The sequence below is a fragment of the Armigeres subalbatus genome, chromosome 3 (assembly GCF_024139115.2).
Source record: "Armigeres subalbatus isolate Guangzhou_Male chromosome 3, GZ_Asu_2, whole genome shotgun sequence".
In the NCBI taxonomy this organism is placed as follows: domain Eukaryota; kingdom Metazoa; phylum Arthropoda; class Insecta; order Diptera; family Culicidae; genus Armigeres; species Armigeres subalbatus.
The window spans coordinates 14,907,748-14,924,363 of NC_085141.1; the positions used below are offsets into that span (position 1 = coordinate 14,907,748).

A 16,616-nucleotide genomic window follows, 5' to 3' on the forward strand; every position below is an offset into this window, starting at 1 on the left:
GCCGAAAAAAAAACTACCATTACAATCTTTAATGGCAGCCATCAATTAGCGGGGGAGAGGTCAAAATTAAAAAAGTAAATTTTCCGCCAACCCTTTGAAAATTTCACAGCGCCTTGGGTAATAATTTTTTACTCTCTATCGGCCTCCATGTTCTTCGTCACGGGGCGGTGTGAAAATCAAAAAAAGACACCGCCAACGACAGGATGTGGGACATTCCCCTATCATCGCCGCTGTTCGAAGGCTTTTCCCAGTCAAGTCAGTCAGTGCAGCAGGCAGCAACGCGGGCGAGTTTTTTTTCCTTCATTTATCCTCCTGGGCTAATTAATTAGAATCTAGTTGATGCGCAAGGACAGAGAAGCAAACAAAGCGCGCCAAATTGAAAATCATAAAAAATCAACACAATTCTTTTTGATGTAAACGGTATGAGAAGGAGGCCACCGAAGAAGGAAGGGTTGATGGTGAAGGAGGGAACCTGAAAAAAACTTATCTCCAAGAAACACGGCTAAAAGACAGGACAAATGGCATGCAATTTACACACATAAAATTTTACTACAAAATGATGGCGCGCGTGAGAGTTGGCGAAAAAATGTTCTTCGCGGGATTCGGCGAAACGTGCAGCAATGTTACCACCTTTGCTTCGTTTAAGCCCGATAGAGGGGTGTGGAAAATTGTGGAAATATGGATCAAGATTTTGAAGAAAATGAGAGTGACTTTTATGTGAGCATTGCATTGAAAAGTAAGAGTGAAGTTTCGGCAAACAAAACATGTGCAAGAAAACATTCTGGATAGAACCGTAGGACAGTTTTATCACCAAGTCCTCAATTATTGCGAGTACGAATTCGCTAAAAAACTACTGAAATTTCACAATTTTACCACAGTTTAAAAAATATAGAAACATCGAAGAAAAATACATCCTCACAGTACATAAATCTTCCCTTCTTACACATCGTTTTGCTCTCCAACACCCCCCAGGTTCAGGTCATCGGGAAAGCAATCTTTTACACTAACATTCACTTTTTTTTCGATGCCACGTCGCCACGGAATCGTGCCTCTGCATAACCTAAACCATAATCAACCCGGGAGCATACACTGGAGAGCTCCAGCGGGACGCTACTCCGCAGACCAGGAGGAACCAAAGATCGCAAGTCCGATTTTTTTACAACCCTTTCCGTGCCTAAAACCAATGGGCGGGATCGCACGACATGGTTATAAATATGCGTATTTTTGTTAATCTCTGCTGCTACACTTTGTCGGCCTATCGAGTTCGGTGTTGACCCTTTCTCGGGCAAGAACCTGCAGCGGTTCGGTCGAGTTTGCGGGAAGCGTTCTTTTTTTATGACTTCCACATTCGGGTCCGGAGAAGATTATCTGCATTTTGCTCCCAGTCCGGCCCCGGCTAGTTGAGATTTGTTCGATGCACTTCGGGACGGCGGGGAAAGGATTAGCACGACATCGAGGAGGCCAAAAAAGAGTGCGGTTCTTCCATCGAGTGCGGATGTATTTCGTAATTTATGATTTATGTATAGGAACCCATTGCCGTTGTGTCTCCGTTGTCGGTTGCTGGCGTCTACCGGCAGGCAGTGGCTTTACTAAACGAGATGAGGTGGACTTTTATGCGGTTGGGGCGATATTTTTTACGACAAATGATGCCAATGTACTCCGGCCCAGGAGGAAAGTGCATTAAAATGTGACAACCAGCATGGCAGGTACGCTGCGTCATTCCGGAACTCCGTAGGAAGCCATGGTGGTTTGAAAGGATTGATCGTTTCGCTCGGTTTTACGATTGGCGATTAGGATTGACGAAATTGTTGCTTGCGTTGATGAAATTTTCCACTCTTGGAAGGATGCGGCTGTCCTCCTTGAAGATAGCCAATCTAAAATTAATTGGTGCCTATTTTGGCTAATTGGATCCTAGAGAGTGATAAATTTAGGTAAATTTATATTCCTTGTGGGTACCGTTAATATTTTTGAAAGAAATATTAGAAGAAGCGTTTATTATTCATCAACAGGAATATTTTTCAGATATATTGCTACCGGAGAATGAATATTTCGATCTCATATTTTGATTAATGCTATGCTATGCAAGAATAGTCGATGAAATCAATAGAAAAGAGTTACATCCATAAAATGATTAAGCTAAACGTGATAGGATCATATTGATTCCTAATCGTCCGGAATATTTTCGATTATCAAGTTCTATCCATTAACTACAGTTTAGCACTAGAGAGCTTTAAATCAACTTTCCTAACAAATTTACTTACTGAAGCGGTCTTCAAGTGTTAGCATCAGGGTTCGGACTTTTCCTTTCGATGAGATGAAAGCAAGCTGATGATGATGATGGTTTGTTTTTGAGGGATATAGAACTCGTCGAAAAATTGCCGGCGAACATAAAATTCAGTTGGGCGTTGTATCAAGAGCAACAGCAAATTGTTGATTTGAGTACATTCGGCGACTATATGCAAATGGTAACGGCCGCCACAAGTGGGGTAACCCACGCTTATCTAGCTGCAAAGACCTCGAAGGAAGATAAACCAAAATCAAAGGAACGGGCTTTTGTTAACACTCTTACTACGTTTGATAAGAGGAACCCTGGATCTACCGCAAATTATCATTGGAGCGAGCAACGAGAACGTGCCTCGAACACGAAGCAACACGGGAGAGAAGAAAGTAAGGACTGTCCCATATGCGATTCCAGTGACCACGTAGCGGAGAAGTGCACCGGGTTTAAACGGCTACCTTTGAATGAACGCTGGAGGGCGGTTAAAGAGAAGAAACTTTGTCGGAGATGTCTTATTTCACACACTCGTTGGCCTTGTGAAGGAGAAATTTGTGGGGTCAACGGATGCCAAAAGCGTCATCATCGACTGCTCCACTTTGAAGCTGAACCGGAGAGTTCGTCTACTACGAACGTCAACATCAATATCCACCAACAGTCCTTTACTACCACATTGTTCAAGGTTCTGCCGGTCACGTTGTACGGGAAGACAGGCTCCGTCGACACCTATGCTTTTTTGGATGACGGCTCGTCAGCAACTCTTCTAGAGCGAGCAATTGCTAATGAAATCGGTGTGGATGGTAAGCCGCAATATTTGTGTATGCAGTGCACAAAATGGTATCAACAACAGAATCCTTACGACGCAGATCTAAGAACCTATAGCCCCGAAAACTCGTATAGGATGGGCAGTAGGGTGGTTCAAAAAATTGATTTTGCTCCACAGTGCTCATCTGATTCTTTATCATGTTCTGAGTGTCCTCTGAAAATTTGAGCTCATTTGGATTGAAACTAAGCCGTTTCAAGTTTGCATGCAAATTAGTATGGGGAAATTTATTTTTTCATTATACTGTTAATGACGCTTCCCCATCAAGCGCAGGTTAAAAGAAAACCAACATAGCTTAAAGGAATACTCAACAGCTTGCACCCAACGAAAACCGCATGTTGATTAATCACCCCAATAATTAGTAATCGATTTTAAGACAAGTTGCGAATCTTTAGTCATGATCGTTAAACTTCTTTGAGGGCATCACTGAAATGTGCAGTGCAACATAGTAGCCTGAATTTGTGTGTGCTATCTTTCACGCCACGAGCAGCAATGTTGCCTGTTGAGGAGTTATGCAATTGTAGCTCCAGAAAACCATGGTATAGATTAAATTCGATTACTAATTATTGGAACGATCAATTAAGATGCGGTTTTCACTGAGTGAAAGCTTTTGAGTATTCCTTTTAGCTATGTAGTTTTTTTTTTAACCTGCGCTTGATGGGGAAGCGTTATTAACATTATAATTAAAAAATAAATTTCTCCATACTAATTTGCATGCAAACTTGAAACGGCTTGTGCTAAATCAGTTTCAATCCAAATGAGCTCAAATTTTCAAAGGACACTCAGAACATGATAAAGAATCAGATGAGCACTGTGGAGCAAAATCGATTTTTAGAACCACCCTAATGGGCAGTGTGGGGTCGACTGCATGGAGAAGCAAACCAGTTAAAACACCGTCAGATGCATATTTGTGCAGATGGAACTGATATCGACCTCCATAACTACGTGCAAGAATTTTTCTCTGTAGAAAGTATCGGTGTTTATAATACCTAGAACGTCGCCTTGAGAAGGACCCGCGACATACGTCTACAAATGGCTGACTATCTATCTAAAGGATTCATTCACGTGGTAACGGATGAGGAGAAGGCTGGGTTTGACTCACACCGTACTTGGTACTTACCGCTGAGTGTAGTTCAGATCCCAAACAAACCTGGAAAAGTGCGCGTGATATGGGATGGGGCTGCCAAAGTTAATGGTGTGTCGTTGAATGCCATGCTACTTAAGGGACCAGATCTGTTAACTCCACAATTAACGGTCACCTTCAAATTCCGCGAACGAGAGATTGCCTTTCCTGGAGATATTCAGGAAATGTTTTTACAAGTAGAGATCAGGGAACAGGATAGGAGTGCGTTACTATTTGAGTTTCATAATACGCAATCCGAGCCCATGGTAACTATGGCCTCGAATGTGGCTATTTTCGAGGCAACTTGTTCGCCTGCACAGCCACAGTACGTGAAAAATTTGAATGCAATGGAACATGAAACTGAATATTCACGGGCTGCAGCTGCCATCAAAGATCGACATTACGTGGATGACTACCTGGATAGCGTGGATACGGAGGAAGAAGCTGTTAAACTGGCATTGGAAATCGCAAAAGTTCAAAGTAAAGCCGGGTTCCACATTAGAAATTGGGTTTGTAATAGGTCTAAGGTTCGGGAAGCTATATGAGAGCCTATCGATAAATAATCAAAGCAGCTTTGAGCGATTACTTGGGATTTCATGGCTGCCAAGTGAAGATGTTTTCTGTTTCACACTCAAACTACAAGGAGACCTCGAGACGATGGCGAAAGGGGATCGAGCAACTACGATGCTCAGTTTTTTGACGTAGGACTACGTCTGTGTTTTCTATATTGGGGTACACTTTACGATTGCGAAAATCTGGGACCGTTACGAAAATATGATAGACTTTAAACTTTAATATCTAAGCCGTTTCTCGATGGATTTTCAATTTTTTTGGACCATTCGATCAAGGATGAGTCAACGCTTCTTTGTAGTTATTTGAAAATACTGATTTTTAACTATTTATTATCGATAATTGATGAAAAGTTTAGAAATAGGTTAACTAACCAATCACGTACATGCATCACTAGCACAGACATCAAAAATCAATCACTTGCGGGTTTGGATCTAATCCTCAGTTTGAACAAGATTTTACGCATAGCAGACGCATCAAAGCGATCGTAGCAGAGCAGCATCACGGAGGCGCTAATAACATTTTCAAAGAAAATCCATCGCATTGGTGGTGGTACTCGATGTGTTGCTGCAGATTATTCAACCTCAACGAACCAGAATTTCATATGAAGAAAAGGTTGACCATAAAAATAGCACTGTGGCGATTCCGCACCGCCAGTGCCGATGCTGAATATTTATTACAAATTGTGGTGTCAGTTGGAAAGGAACATTGGGAAAAGAAAATTGGTTCTTCTCAGGACCAACATTTTATGAAAAGAAAGAGTTAATTGCGAAAATGGACTGTTTCGGTGGCATCGGGTTTGGCGTGGTAGCTTGGTTGCTGTTAGTGATCGCATCCATTCAAATTTACTGCATCATCTCCCTCCGACGCGCTATGCCGATGCAGCGGAGCGAACACAGCAGCACGAAGGCGCTCTGGTAGCATTTTCAAAGGAAAATCATCGAATTGATGGTGGAAGTCTGCGTTGATCAGCATTTTATGTGAAGAAAGGGTTGATTACAAAAATGACGTCTGTTTCGATCCCTTGCTATGCAGTGGCGATTTTTGTCTGGCGATAAGTGGCGTCTTAGTGAAAACTCATCGAGTGGTCGTCGAACAATAACAGCACGAAGTGGAATTCTAACCCTAAAGTTTCGACGAGCATTGGGTTGCAGTTAGTTATTGGAAAGGTGCATTGGGGACACAAAATTGGTCCTTCTCAGGACCAGCATCTTCTGAACAGAAAGGGATGATTGCAAAATGGACTGTTTCGGTGGAATCGGCGTTTGGCGTGATAGTTCGGTTGCTGTGAGCGATTCCATTCATTCGAACAAATTTGTTGCGTTGTCACTCACCGACGCGCGCTTATGATTCTGCTATCGAAGGGTAACTTTCTGTCAACGCCAAACTATTAATTTTGGACTTTGATGAACATTCTTGCATCCCGGATTAAACTACCCTTGTGTAAAATAATGGTACTGTAAAGAACCGATATGTTTCCAATAATGGAGCTTTTCAATCCTCAACTACAACAAAACATAATCAAAATCTTGTGAGGAAATTCCATTTGACTGCTACTGATGCCATCCATTTGAACAAACTCATTGCATCATCTCCCTCCGACGCGCGGTTGTGGTTGTGCTAAAAAAGCGCAACTTTCTGTCGTCACCAAACGATGGTAACCCGGAAAAAAATCGATATCTTTTCTAATGACTAACGAAACAAAACCAAAGAATCTTGCCAGAAAATTTCACTTTCCGTCGACGACGACCAAATCGATGAAGACCCCACCTTAGTGAAAAATGACGTTTAGTTGCCTTAGTTTTTAAATGGCGCATTATCAAAAACAATAAATCTTTCCAAAATCGGCATTGTCGTTTAAACAGCCGAACAGTCTGTTTGCCGGGTAAACAATTTTCCCAACGGTCAAGACCTCTTCTTGGATAAATAGTTTAAGTCCTGAAAAGGTCTGTTTGTAATTCATTCTTCAAGTCCCGCTCACTTTCCCCCAGCGCTACAGAAAACGATGCATGTACGCTTCCATCGCCGGCGGAAGTCGAACGTTGCAAATTAATATATTTGTGTTTGGTTTCGCGCCACCTCCGATTCTGCTTATTTTTCCATTATTTCGGACATTTGTGAGCATAATGTCTTCTAGGATTCTGATGATATCCACTGAAAGATAGACGAGTGGCTTCAGTGGCGATGCGGCCGATGAGTCGTTTCTTTTCCTCGGCTGGTTCATCCAACTGGGAGCTACTTTCAGTTTTTTGATTCGGTTGACCTCCGAGCAGTTTGCACAATGCTAATAAATTGATACAAGTTATGATGAAAAATACCCTCCATTTCGTATAGCTACGTAGTCCTACGTCACCTTTGCGTACAACCCGATTGGGCTGCACCTTTGAGTTTTTTATGAGAATTTACGACCCGCTAGCACTGCTGGGTTCATTAGTGATTCAAGGGAAGGTTTTGAAGCAAGATGCATGGAGAGCAATTATAGATTGGGATCAACAAGTGCACGAAGATATTTTCGTTGAAGGAGTTGCATAACGTGAAAATCCCACGGCGTTATTTCCCTGGATACGAACCTAGCGCGTATGATACATTAGAGCTTCATGTATTTGTGGATGGCAGCGAACACAAGCATACTCTGCTGGTGCCTATTTTCGTGTGTTGGCGGTTGGAACACAAGAAGAACTTAAATCAACTTTCATCTCTAGTCATTTCTCAACAGTACCGGTAGTTGATATACTTCGCTTTTCGAAATATGAACGACTGTTGCGCAGTGTTGCATATGTACATCATTTTTGCCGTGTCGTGATCATACGGGCTGGAAAACCAAAAAATCACAGCTCTGCTAATCGACTAACACGAGATGATTTACAGAAAGCCGAACGAAGTTTGTTGCATATTGCCCAAGAAGAGCACTACTCGGACGAAATAGCCACCCTGAAGTGGAACAAAGAAGCAGATCAACGAAACGTGTTAGACACATCCAGTTTGGTTGCTAAGCTCCCTCCATTGTTGGATGAACATGGAATTCTACGCGTGGATAACCGGATTGCAGCGGCTGATTGCGTTACCTACGGTACCAGATTTCCCATAATTTTACCAAGACAACATAAAGTGACTAGACTGCTTTTGGATTGGTTCCACCGAAAATTTCGACACGCGAACAACAAAACCATTTTGAATGAAGTGCGTCAGAAGTTTTTCATTCCAAAGCTATGAATTAAGGTACGATCGGCCGCTCGTCGATGCCAATGGTGTCTTATCTACAAGTCAAATCCAAGTGCACCGAAGATGGGACAACTACCAAGAGCTCGTATAACTCCATACCTTCGGCCATTTGCGTTCGTTGAAATCGATCATTTTGGACCTTACTACGTAAAGATAGGCCGCAGTTCGGTTAAACGCAGGGTTGCTTTATTTACATGCCTGACAGTCCGGGCGATTCATGTGGAATTGGTCTTCAGTTTGACAACAGAATCGTGTAAAGAGGCTATCCGAAGATTGATCGCTAGAAGAGGATCCCCGCAGGAAATATATAGCGATAATGGAACAAACTTCGTTGGGGCTAGCAGAGAGCTTGAACATGAGTTGCGAACGATAAACACTACAATGAGTAGTACATTCACGGACACAAATACCAAGTGGCTGTTTAATCCCCCAGCAGCACCTCACATGGGTGGCTGTTGGAAAAGGATGGTGCGGTCTGTGAAAACAGCTCTGCGGTAATTACCATTTAAAAGAAAACTGGACGACGAAGGATTCATGACCCTGTTAGCTGAAGCTGAACATATGATAAACTCAAGACCGCTTACGTTCATACCATTGGATTATGAACAGCAAGAATCTCTAGCCCCGAATTATTTCCTTATGCTCAGTTCAAGTGGAATTCGTCAAACGGTTAAAGCACCAGTGGACGTGAAGGATGCATTAGCAAACGGATGGAACAGAATTCAACACATGGTGGATATATTTTGGCGACGATGGATCATAGAGTATCTGCCGATTATTGCTCTGAGAATTTCTCGTTCCTAGATGTGCCACCATTGAAGGAAGGAATGATAGTCGTTCTGGCAGATGAAGCAAAGCGAAACGATTGGATACGGGGTCGAGTAATTCAAACGTATCCTGGAAAGGATGGAGTAGCACGCAAAGCTGATATAGAGACATATAGTGGTGTTATAAGAAGACTGGTGAATAAGCTAGCGGTTCTTGAGGTATTTCCATGTAGTGGCACCGGCAAGGACTTCAGCTGCCACGGGGGGAGGATGATGACAACTCTGCCACTACTTAATATGTTCATTGTACAAGAAAGGATGGCAGGTAGGAGGAACGTCAAATAGACTGTCAGATAGAACTGTCAACAGAAGTCGTTCATTATTCAATCGAGTGAAATTGCTAAAACTAATATTATATTGAAGTAAATATTCCTACTATGAACTAAATAAATACTTGAACTAACTGGATTTATATTATAGATTGCATTACCTAAAAATTGTGTAAGTTCAGTTGGTGCGAAGTACAATCAGATTGTGATAGGAGACTAAACGTAAGGTAAATTCTGATTCACATGGTGTCATTCACCTTGCAGCTTTGAGCAATCTTGATCGGGAGCTCAGACGAGTTGCTTCATTGATCTCCGAAACTACTTCACCAAGACAATATTTCGGTCGATCGCGAGATCGTTGTGCTGTCCGAAACAAGAGAAAACACACACTGACTCAACGAAGTTTGCCGCCCGAACCTAAAGAAATTGAAAAATGATTCAACTCACAGAACCATGTCCACACCCATGGACCCATTGAACGATGGTTCGGCCAATTCGATTTTATCTAGTACGTTCCATTTCTCGACGTTGATCGATGAAGTTGGCAGGTTGACGGTCACCTTTGGTAGAATAAGGAAACTCATGCGTTGAGCTGAGAGAACTCCGTCAGTCTCGATCGAATGGTAGTCTCCTGCTGCTCCCTAACCTTGCTAACTGCATGGCCAATTCCATGAATCTGGACGTCCACTTTGCTGGGTGTGACTTTCATCCGTTGATTGAGTATTTCTGTTACGAAGTTGTTCTCCGAAATTGGCATTAATGATCGGAAGAGAATCGATCAAGTTCTTCGGTTCCCCTTGAGGTAGAAGAAATATTATACTTCAGGCAGATCCGCCTTGCCATGTATCAAGGACAAAAAAAGATCGCGGAAACTCCACTCTTCCACGTTCTCACTAAAAGTTTCGAGCTTGATCGGCGGTAACCTGACATGATCAAGGTTTCCAAGACCTGTCGCATTGGTCTGATTCAAGTCCACTAATTCTTGCTTCAGTTTGACCTGGTCCAACAAAAACGATCAGGTACTCGCAGAATGCTTGAATGCCAAGTCTAGCCTCTCGTTCTAGACAATTCGCCTAGCTTTTCTAAACGAACAGTGATTTGGTTTAGGGAAGCATTCTCTGGAAAATCAGCAAATAAGCTCCAAAAGGATTGCTGCTTGAAGGATTGCTGCTTAGCTTAGCAACCAGGACCTTATACGTTCCAGCCTAGCTCCTCGGCATGGCAGCAGTCGACCAGCAGTTGATCGGTTGAAGAGACAGAAGAAATGAGGCTTATAATTATGGAATATGATTAGTGATTCAATATAAAACCGAACCGTCGGGCAATACAAAACTAATCCTTTTGCCATACAATATAGCATCAAATCTTCCAGTCGTAACTCTTTTGTATAACTCTAAGATTGCTGATATACAAAATTAGTGATTAATGATTAAATGTAAAATTCTATGATTGACAATTAGTGATTAATGATTAAATCTTATTTCTGTATGATTATGATTAATGAATAATTATTAAATAACACATTATTCAATTAATGATGATTAAATCATTGATTAACCCAGTAATGTTGAAGGGCAAAGTATATTTGTTACACCTAAATAAAAACCATATACAGTTGTAAAACATGTCAAAAATAATTTCCCGTTGTGAGACACACAATTATTCCATTGACTTGCGATGTTTGACATTTTCACACAAGTGACTATAATGAAGTTGTTCCTACACCAATATCCCTAACGGAAGTTGGGAGCACTTTCTGGCGAAGAAGTTCCGTTCCGAAGCTTCGTTCGACAAAATGAGTTTTTTTTTGTGTAGCAAACCACCACCAGTAGGTACCGGCAGTACCATCTCGAAATCGGAAGCTCATAAGCTTCCAAGCATCCGGGATGTATGCTTCGGAAGATTTTCTGCCCCCGCCCCACCAGTTTCTCCATCGACCGAACTCCGATCCATATGTCGAACAGTGTGGCCCCAACTGCACGAAAGCGGCAGCAGCACAAGTGTAGATTTTGCTAGTTAAACACAAAATCTAATTAAAATTAAATCAAATGAAATTTAGATGAACGTTTTTGTGCTGCTGCTGGAGTTTGAGTTTCAATTTTTCTGGCGAACGTACATGAACGAGCTCACTCTTTTGTTTTAGTTTGGTTGTTTCCACCGGCTCACTCGTTTGATTTCGACTAGCTATACCCAGTAGGTACTCGTGACAACTTTGATTCTCGAGTCAATTGCCAACGGCTAAATTAGCTTCCACCAGTTCATTTCGAGGCAATGGCAGCTAGACTTTTTTCCTACACCGACCGGTTATCTAATGCGAGACATTTCGAGCAAAGTAAGAATCTGCCGCCGCTTCCCGTATTAGCATTATTGCTTTTCTATGGAAATTTTACCAATTTTCTTAAGCCTCCTTTAGCTCGACCGCATTCTTCGCGAGTCAACTTGGGCCACCACCCCGAGTTGGACCACCACCAACTTTAATCCCTTCCGGTAAATGTACTGATGTTGGTTTGCCTGGCTGAGATGGTGTTGGTGCAGCGATTACGAGAAAATTATCATCCTATGGGACTTACCGACAAATGATGCACTCCTTCCCGTTCTGGTACTGTCCGTTGGGGCCCCAGCGGCGGGGCAGCTCCAGGATCGAGAGTCCACGAGGGCCACTCAGCGCCAGGAAGGTGCCCTCCGCCGATGGCAAAATCTTCTCCACGGTAAAGTTTTGCGGTGCCGATGGAATTAGCGTCTGTAAGGCGGAGGCAGAAATAATACTCGGTAATTAAACAATGATTCAAACGGAATATTTGGACTTTAGAGAAGAAATTGTCCAATTGGCAGGGGCGAGACGGGAACAAGTGTCTATAATAAAAACATGAAATATTGCTGCTGCTGATGGGTACGAGGGAGTCGCCTCTTTCTTCCGTAACTCATTAATGAGATTTACTTTCGAAGCCGGTAAAGAATTTCTCCCTCAAGTGGGACGACATTCAATAGCTTTATATTTAGGTATTTTTACGTAACTTTTTTTCGGGCGAGCAATAAATATGAATAATTGATATTCACTGATAATAAACATTCTGTTCCTAACGGCAGCTGAAGATGAATCAACAGAGCTGAAACGAAGTGTATCAATACGGTCGACGGTAGTGTGAGTGATTATGAATAGATAATTAGATGCGATGGCAATTTTCCAACTTTAGAGAGCTTGTAAAATGAACTGAAATTTATAGACTTAAGGAAATAGGAAACACCCTCAGCGGGATTAATTGGATTCAGCGGGGTTTTGAATAAAAGTATTGAAACATTTTATTTATGGATTATACATTTTATAAACTGTGCTGTGACCGTACATTATAAAGAATATAGTTACCTTGAGCTATAACAAATATATTGAATTCCCTATTACGCCCGATAGAATTTTTTATTTATGGTTCGCCATACGTCAGTTTCACAAATTTATTTTTTCTACGATTAAACGTCGATAAATGGTTGCACTCTGAAAGGCTTCTTTTAAATACTTGTTGTAAAACTTATATAACATTCTGACTTCATTTGATATGTGCACTTTTAATAACTGGTGCATTGTAACGCTGTAATTCGATGTACACTAATTAAATTTGGACTATTGTGCGCAGTACGGTTATGGCGTCATAGCGGAAAGGTACGCGAAGCCAGGAAGCAGGAAAACTCCACCGGAGGACAAACGCCGCCATCTTTCCGGTGGAGATCGATCACCGGACCAGCTAATCATCGAGACGTCGTATCGGACAAAACCTGCGCAGGTACGTAAGCTTTTCTTTCTTATATCGCCAGGATAAGTTAGCTTATTTTCCATTCCGTATCGAATTAAATTACGATCCAACCCGAATGAGCGAAATAAATACAAATTGTACCGTTTTTGAGAATTTCGGTTTAGAGTTTTAGTTTTGCTACGTTCCACGGTGCTGGAAACTCCACCCCTATTTCGTTTACCGTTTCTCCGTTTCGATTTCAATTTAATTATCAAGAAAAGGGTCGATACTGTCCGATTTCTTCTTTCGTGGGTTGAACGAGCTTAAGGCGTTTAGTTGGGAAAATGAGTAGCAAGTAGAAGAATTTTGCGTCCATAGAAGAATTTAGCATTCGTGTCAGCGACCGTTCGAGAGTCCCCTGAGGGAAAGAGTCAGCACAAGTCGGGCAAATACACGAATTGAACTGGTGGTCTCTCGTTCGCGGGAGTGGCGCTTAAGCCACCAAGTTTTGCTGTACCCTCGAGAAATCCGCCGAACGGTTACAACGTCTACCTCAAAAACGAGGTGAGCAAGCTGATCAGTAATTCCCCGTACTCTGGAGGATACGAGTATAAACGGCCACCATCCCGTTTCGAGCGGTTCAAGGTGTGATCCTCGTGATGTCGGAGGGCTTGAGAACGGATACCTTGCTACTTCTTCAACGCACACGATGCTACTTCCATTGCTGTTACCTTAGCCAGCAGGTCGCTTATCCCAAGCTTGAAATGGGAGGCGAGCACGGAACTTTTTGGGAGCAACCGAAGTTATCGATGGCGCTATAACAATGCTAACTGCGATATCTACCAGCATCTCTTACGTAGCTCAATGAAAAAAACTCATAATCCAGCCTCCTTTCCCGAGTTCACCCAATGTCATCCTGGATATAGCCCAGGTTACCATCCCGCAAATCAGCTATCGTTCCGGGCGATGAGCTCTCAGATGGCGGTCTGAAGAAACTCGAAGAGCTGTGAAAGCCAGAAGAAAGGCCCTCACCTCCTCAAGTGTCGTGGGATTTTACAAATAGCCTAGGCAGGGATTGAATTCAATGAAATCTCTCAACTATTATCTCTATATACATATACGATATGTAGCACGTCGTTAGAGACTTTTTTTTGCAAGCTGTCATGATAAAGCACTGATATAAAGCTTCAAACGCGGGGAGCACTGGTTCTGATGATGCATTTCAACTTGTTCTACACACCGATTCTGTTTTTTCGCACTCGTATACAAGTTTGATAAATTTGTTATCATTGCTTGTTATGATTCAGAACAGTTTTTGCCTTTCTTTTATTGTTGTTCGTTATCTACAACAAAAGGCCGAAATTTCAAAATTGGCTAAACTTGAAAAGTCATAGTCTTGTGAACAATACAAGGCAAAACTATGATTTAGGTACCATCATCGGTGGTCACAATTGGCCAAATAGGAGAGAGATTGGGTCATGTTCTCAACAACTTAGAATGTCTTTATAATGGAATTAATGTATCTGAGCACAAGGAAAATGTAGTATTAGATACCTTTTTGAGTAATTTAGATATCCGAACGAGAACGATAGCCCAAACTTGACCACAACCACTTATTTCTACACAAAATCCTACACTAATATGCAATATGCATATGCACAACCACGATTATAAACCGTTCGGGACGAGCACGGTCCTGGAACGCTCGTTCATGTTGCGTATCATGAGAGATGTGTTTTCGTTAGTATTGTACAAAATACAACAGCACGCATGTTTGAGTGTTAATTAATATTATTGTTGGCACGATTGAATCATCGAATAATTGTGTAATGTACAGCTTTGGATTAAAAGGCCATTTCTACTGCGCCGATTGAAATTTTTTATCTCCACGATTTCGTCCGGAAGTTTCTCCAGGATTTTGTCCGTAAGTTTTTCCAGGATCTCGTCCGGAAGTTCATCAAGGATTTCGATCCAAAGTTCATCCAGAATTTCGTCCAGAGCTTCTTCCAGGATTTCGTCCAGAGGTTCCTCCAGGACTTCGTCTGAAAGTTCCTCCAGGTTGTCGTCTGGAAGTTCCTTCAGGATTTTGTCCAGAAGTTCATCCAGGATTTAGTTCCTCCAGGATGTCGTCTGAGATTTCCTCCAGGTTTTCTTCCGGAAGTTCCTACAGGATTTTGTCCGAAAGTTTCTCGAGAACTCTTGAAGTTCCTTCAGAAAATTCTCAGGAAGTTTCTCTAAGAATTATTTCCAGAATTCCTACAAAAATTTTCATCAGCAAGCCTCTTTAAAAAATTTCTCTGAAGTTTCTCCACGAATTCCTTCATAAGTTCTTCAGGGAGTTCGTCCGGAAGCCCCTCAGATAGTTCCTTCGTAGATTTCTGCAGGAATTCTACCGGAATTCCTCAAAAATCCCTTCAAAAAAGTTCCTGAAGAAATTTGCGAAGGAATTTCTGGTCCAAATTCCTATAAATTTTATAAACTTTAGGAGAAATTCATGGGAGAATTTTCGATAAAATTTCTCGATGGACTTCCTGAAAAGGAAATCATGGTTGAATAGCTGTAGAATTTCTTGGATAAATTCTTGAAATAATTCCTGCCCAAGGCTGGTTCATCTCGTACTTATTTTCATACAAACAAATTAATTTTTTTTTATTGGATTTCCAAATTAAATGAATTGAAGTTTTAAATGAAATTGTAAAATAATTTCAGACCAAAAGATCAAAGAAATCTGGGAGCAATTCCATTAATACCTAAAAAACACTAAACTTCTTAAGCTGCGTCTCATTTCCTGATTTGAAATCAAATTAAATTTGAAAGTGACAGTTCGAAAATCGTGGCGTGGCGGCGCACAGGTCTAATCTTATACAGTATGAGGAGTGGAAAATGAATTTGACACTCATTGCTTCCAAACTTTGTTTAAGTATATTTTGTTTCTTTCATCTGTACAGAATTATCAATTTCGACCTTTCGACCTTTTGTCTTTCGACCTTCTGTCCCAAAGCCGTGGGGGAAATGAACTCAGTGGAAAGAGAAGATCCTCCCCCATTTATCTTGATATCAACGGATATCTACCCGAAGTAGCCGATGCCCTTGGAGAATATTTGCAATGTTAGTCCCTCCGGAAAAATATCAGAAGGTTGGTTGCTTCAGGAAACCTAACCTTGAAGCACTTCCGGGTCCTACCGGATCGTCAAAACGAACTCAATAACCAGCCTTTTTCGTTCGCAGATCTTACCTTTACTCTCTCCAAGAGCAGTGGGCAGGGAATCAATATTCGAGCAACGCCTAATGCAACGTACACACCAGTCAAGCAGTTGGACGAACATTGACTCCGCCCCCAAGAAAACGCTTAGGTTGCTGCTTTGTTTGAACGTGTGTGAAGTTGTTCGAACAACCATTTGACAGTTGGCGGCTCGGTTGGAAAAAATTAAAACGGTTTGATTTTGGTTTGAGTTGTCGGGGGTGGAGTCAAGGTTCGCCGAACATGTTTGAGCATTTGTAGTGAAGTTGCACAAACCCCCATATTTTTTTGATGGTTGGTGCTCAAGTTGTCGCTTCGGTCGTTCGTGTGTGATATTGTTGGTCGAATAAATTGATTGTTCGTGCCACTGTTGGTAAAACTTGATGGATGTTTGAATAAACGAGAGGTGGAGTCAATGTTGGTCAAACTGCTTGACCGTGTGTACGTTCCATAACAATATACCCTTTGTCGTCAACAGAGTTTGTTACTGACAAACGCACCTAGCGACAAACCTTTATCAGAACCCGAACACAATATGACA

The 16,616-nt window shown here is 41.8% G+C and overlaps 1 protein-coding gene across 1 annotated transcript in view; it reads right to left on the minus strand.

The window, feature by feature from the left end:
- LOC134220678 (nuclear pore complex protein Nup88) overlaps positions 1-16,616 on the minus strand; it is a 234,877-nt gene that overhangs the window by 142,616 nt on the left and 75,645 nt on the right. Inside the window, exon 2 of the mRNA XM_062699784.1 lies at positions 11,680-11,849. Coding sequence (XP_062555768.1) covers positions 11,680-11,849 — 170 coding nt within the window. The remainder of the gene's footprint in view (positions 1-11,679; positions 11,850-16,616) is intronic.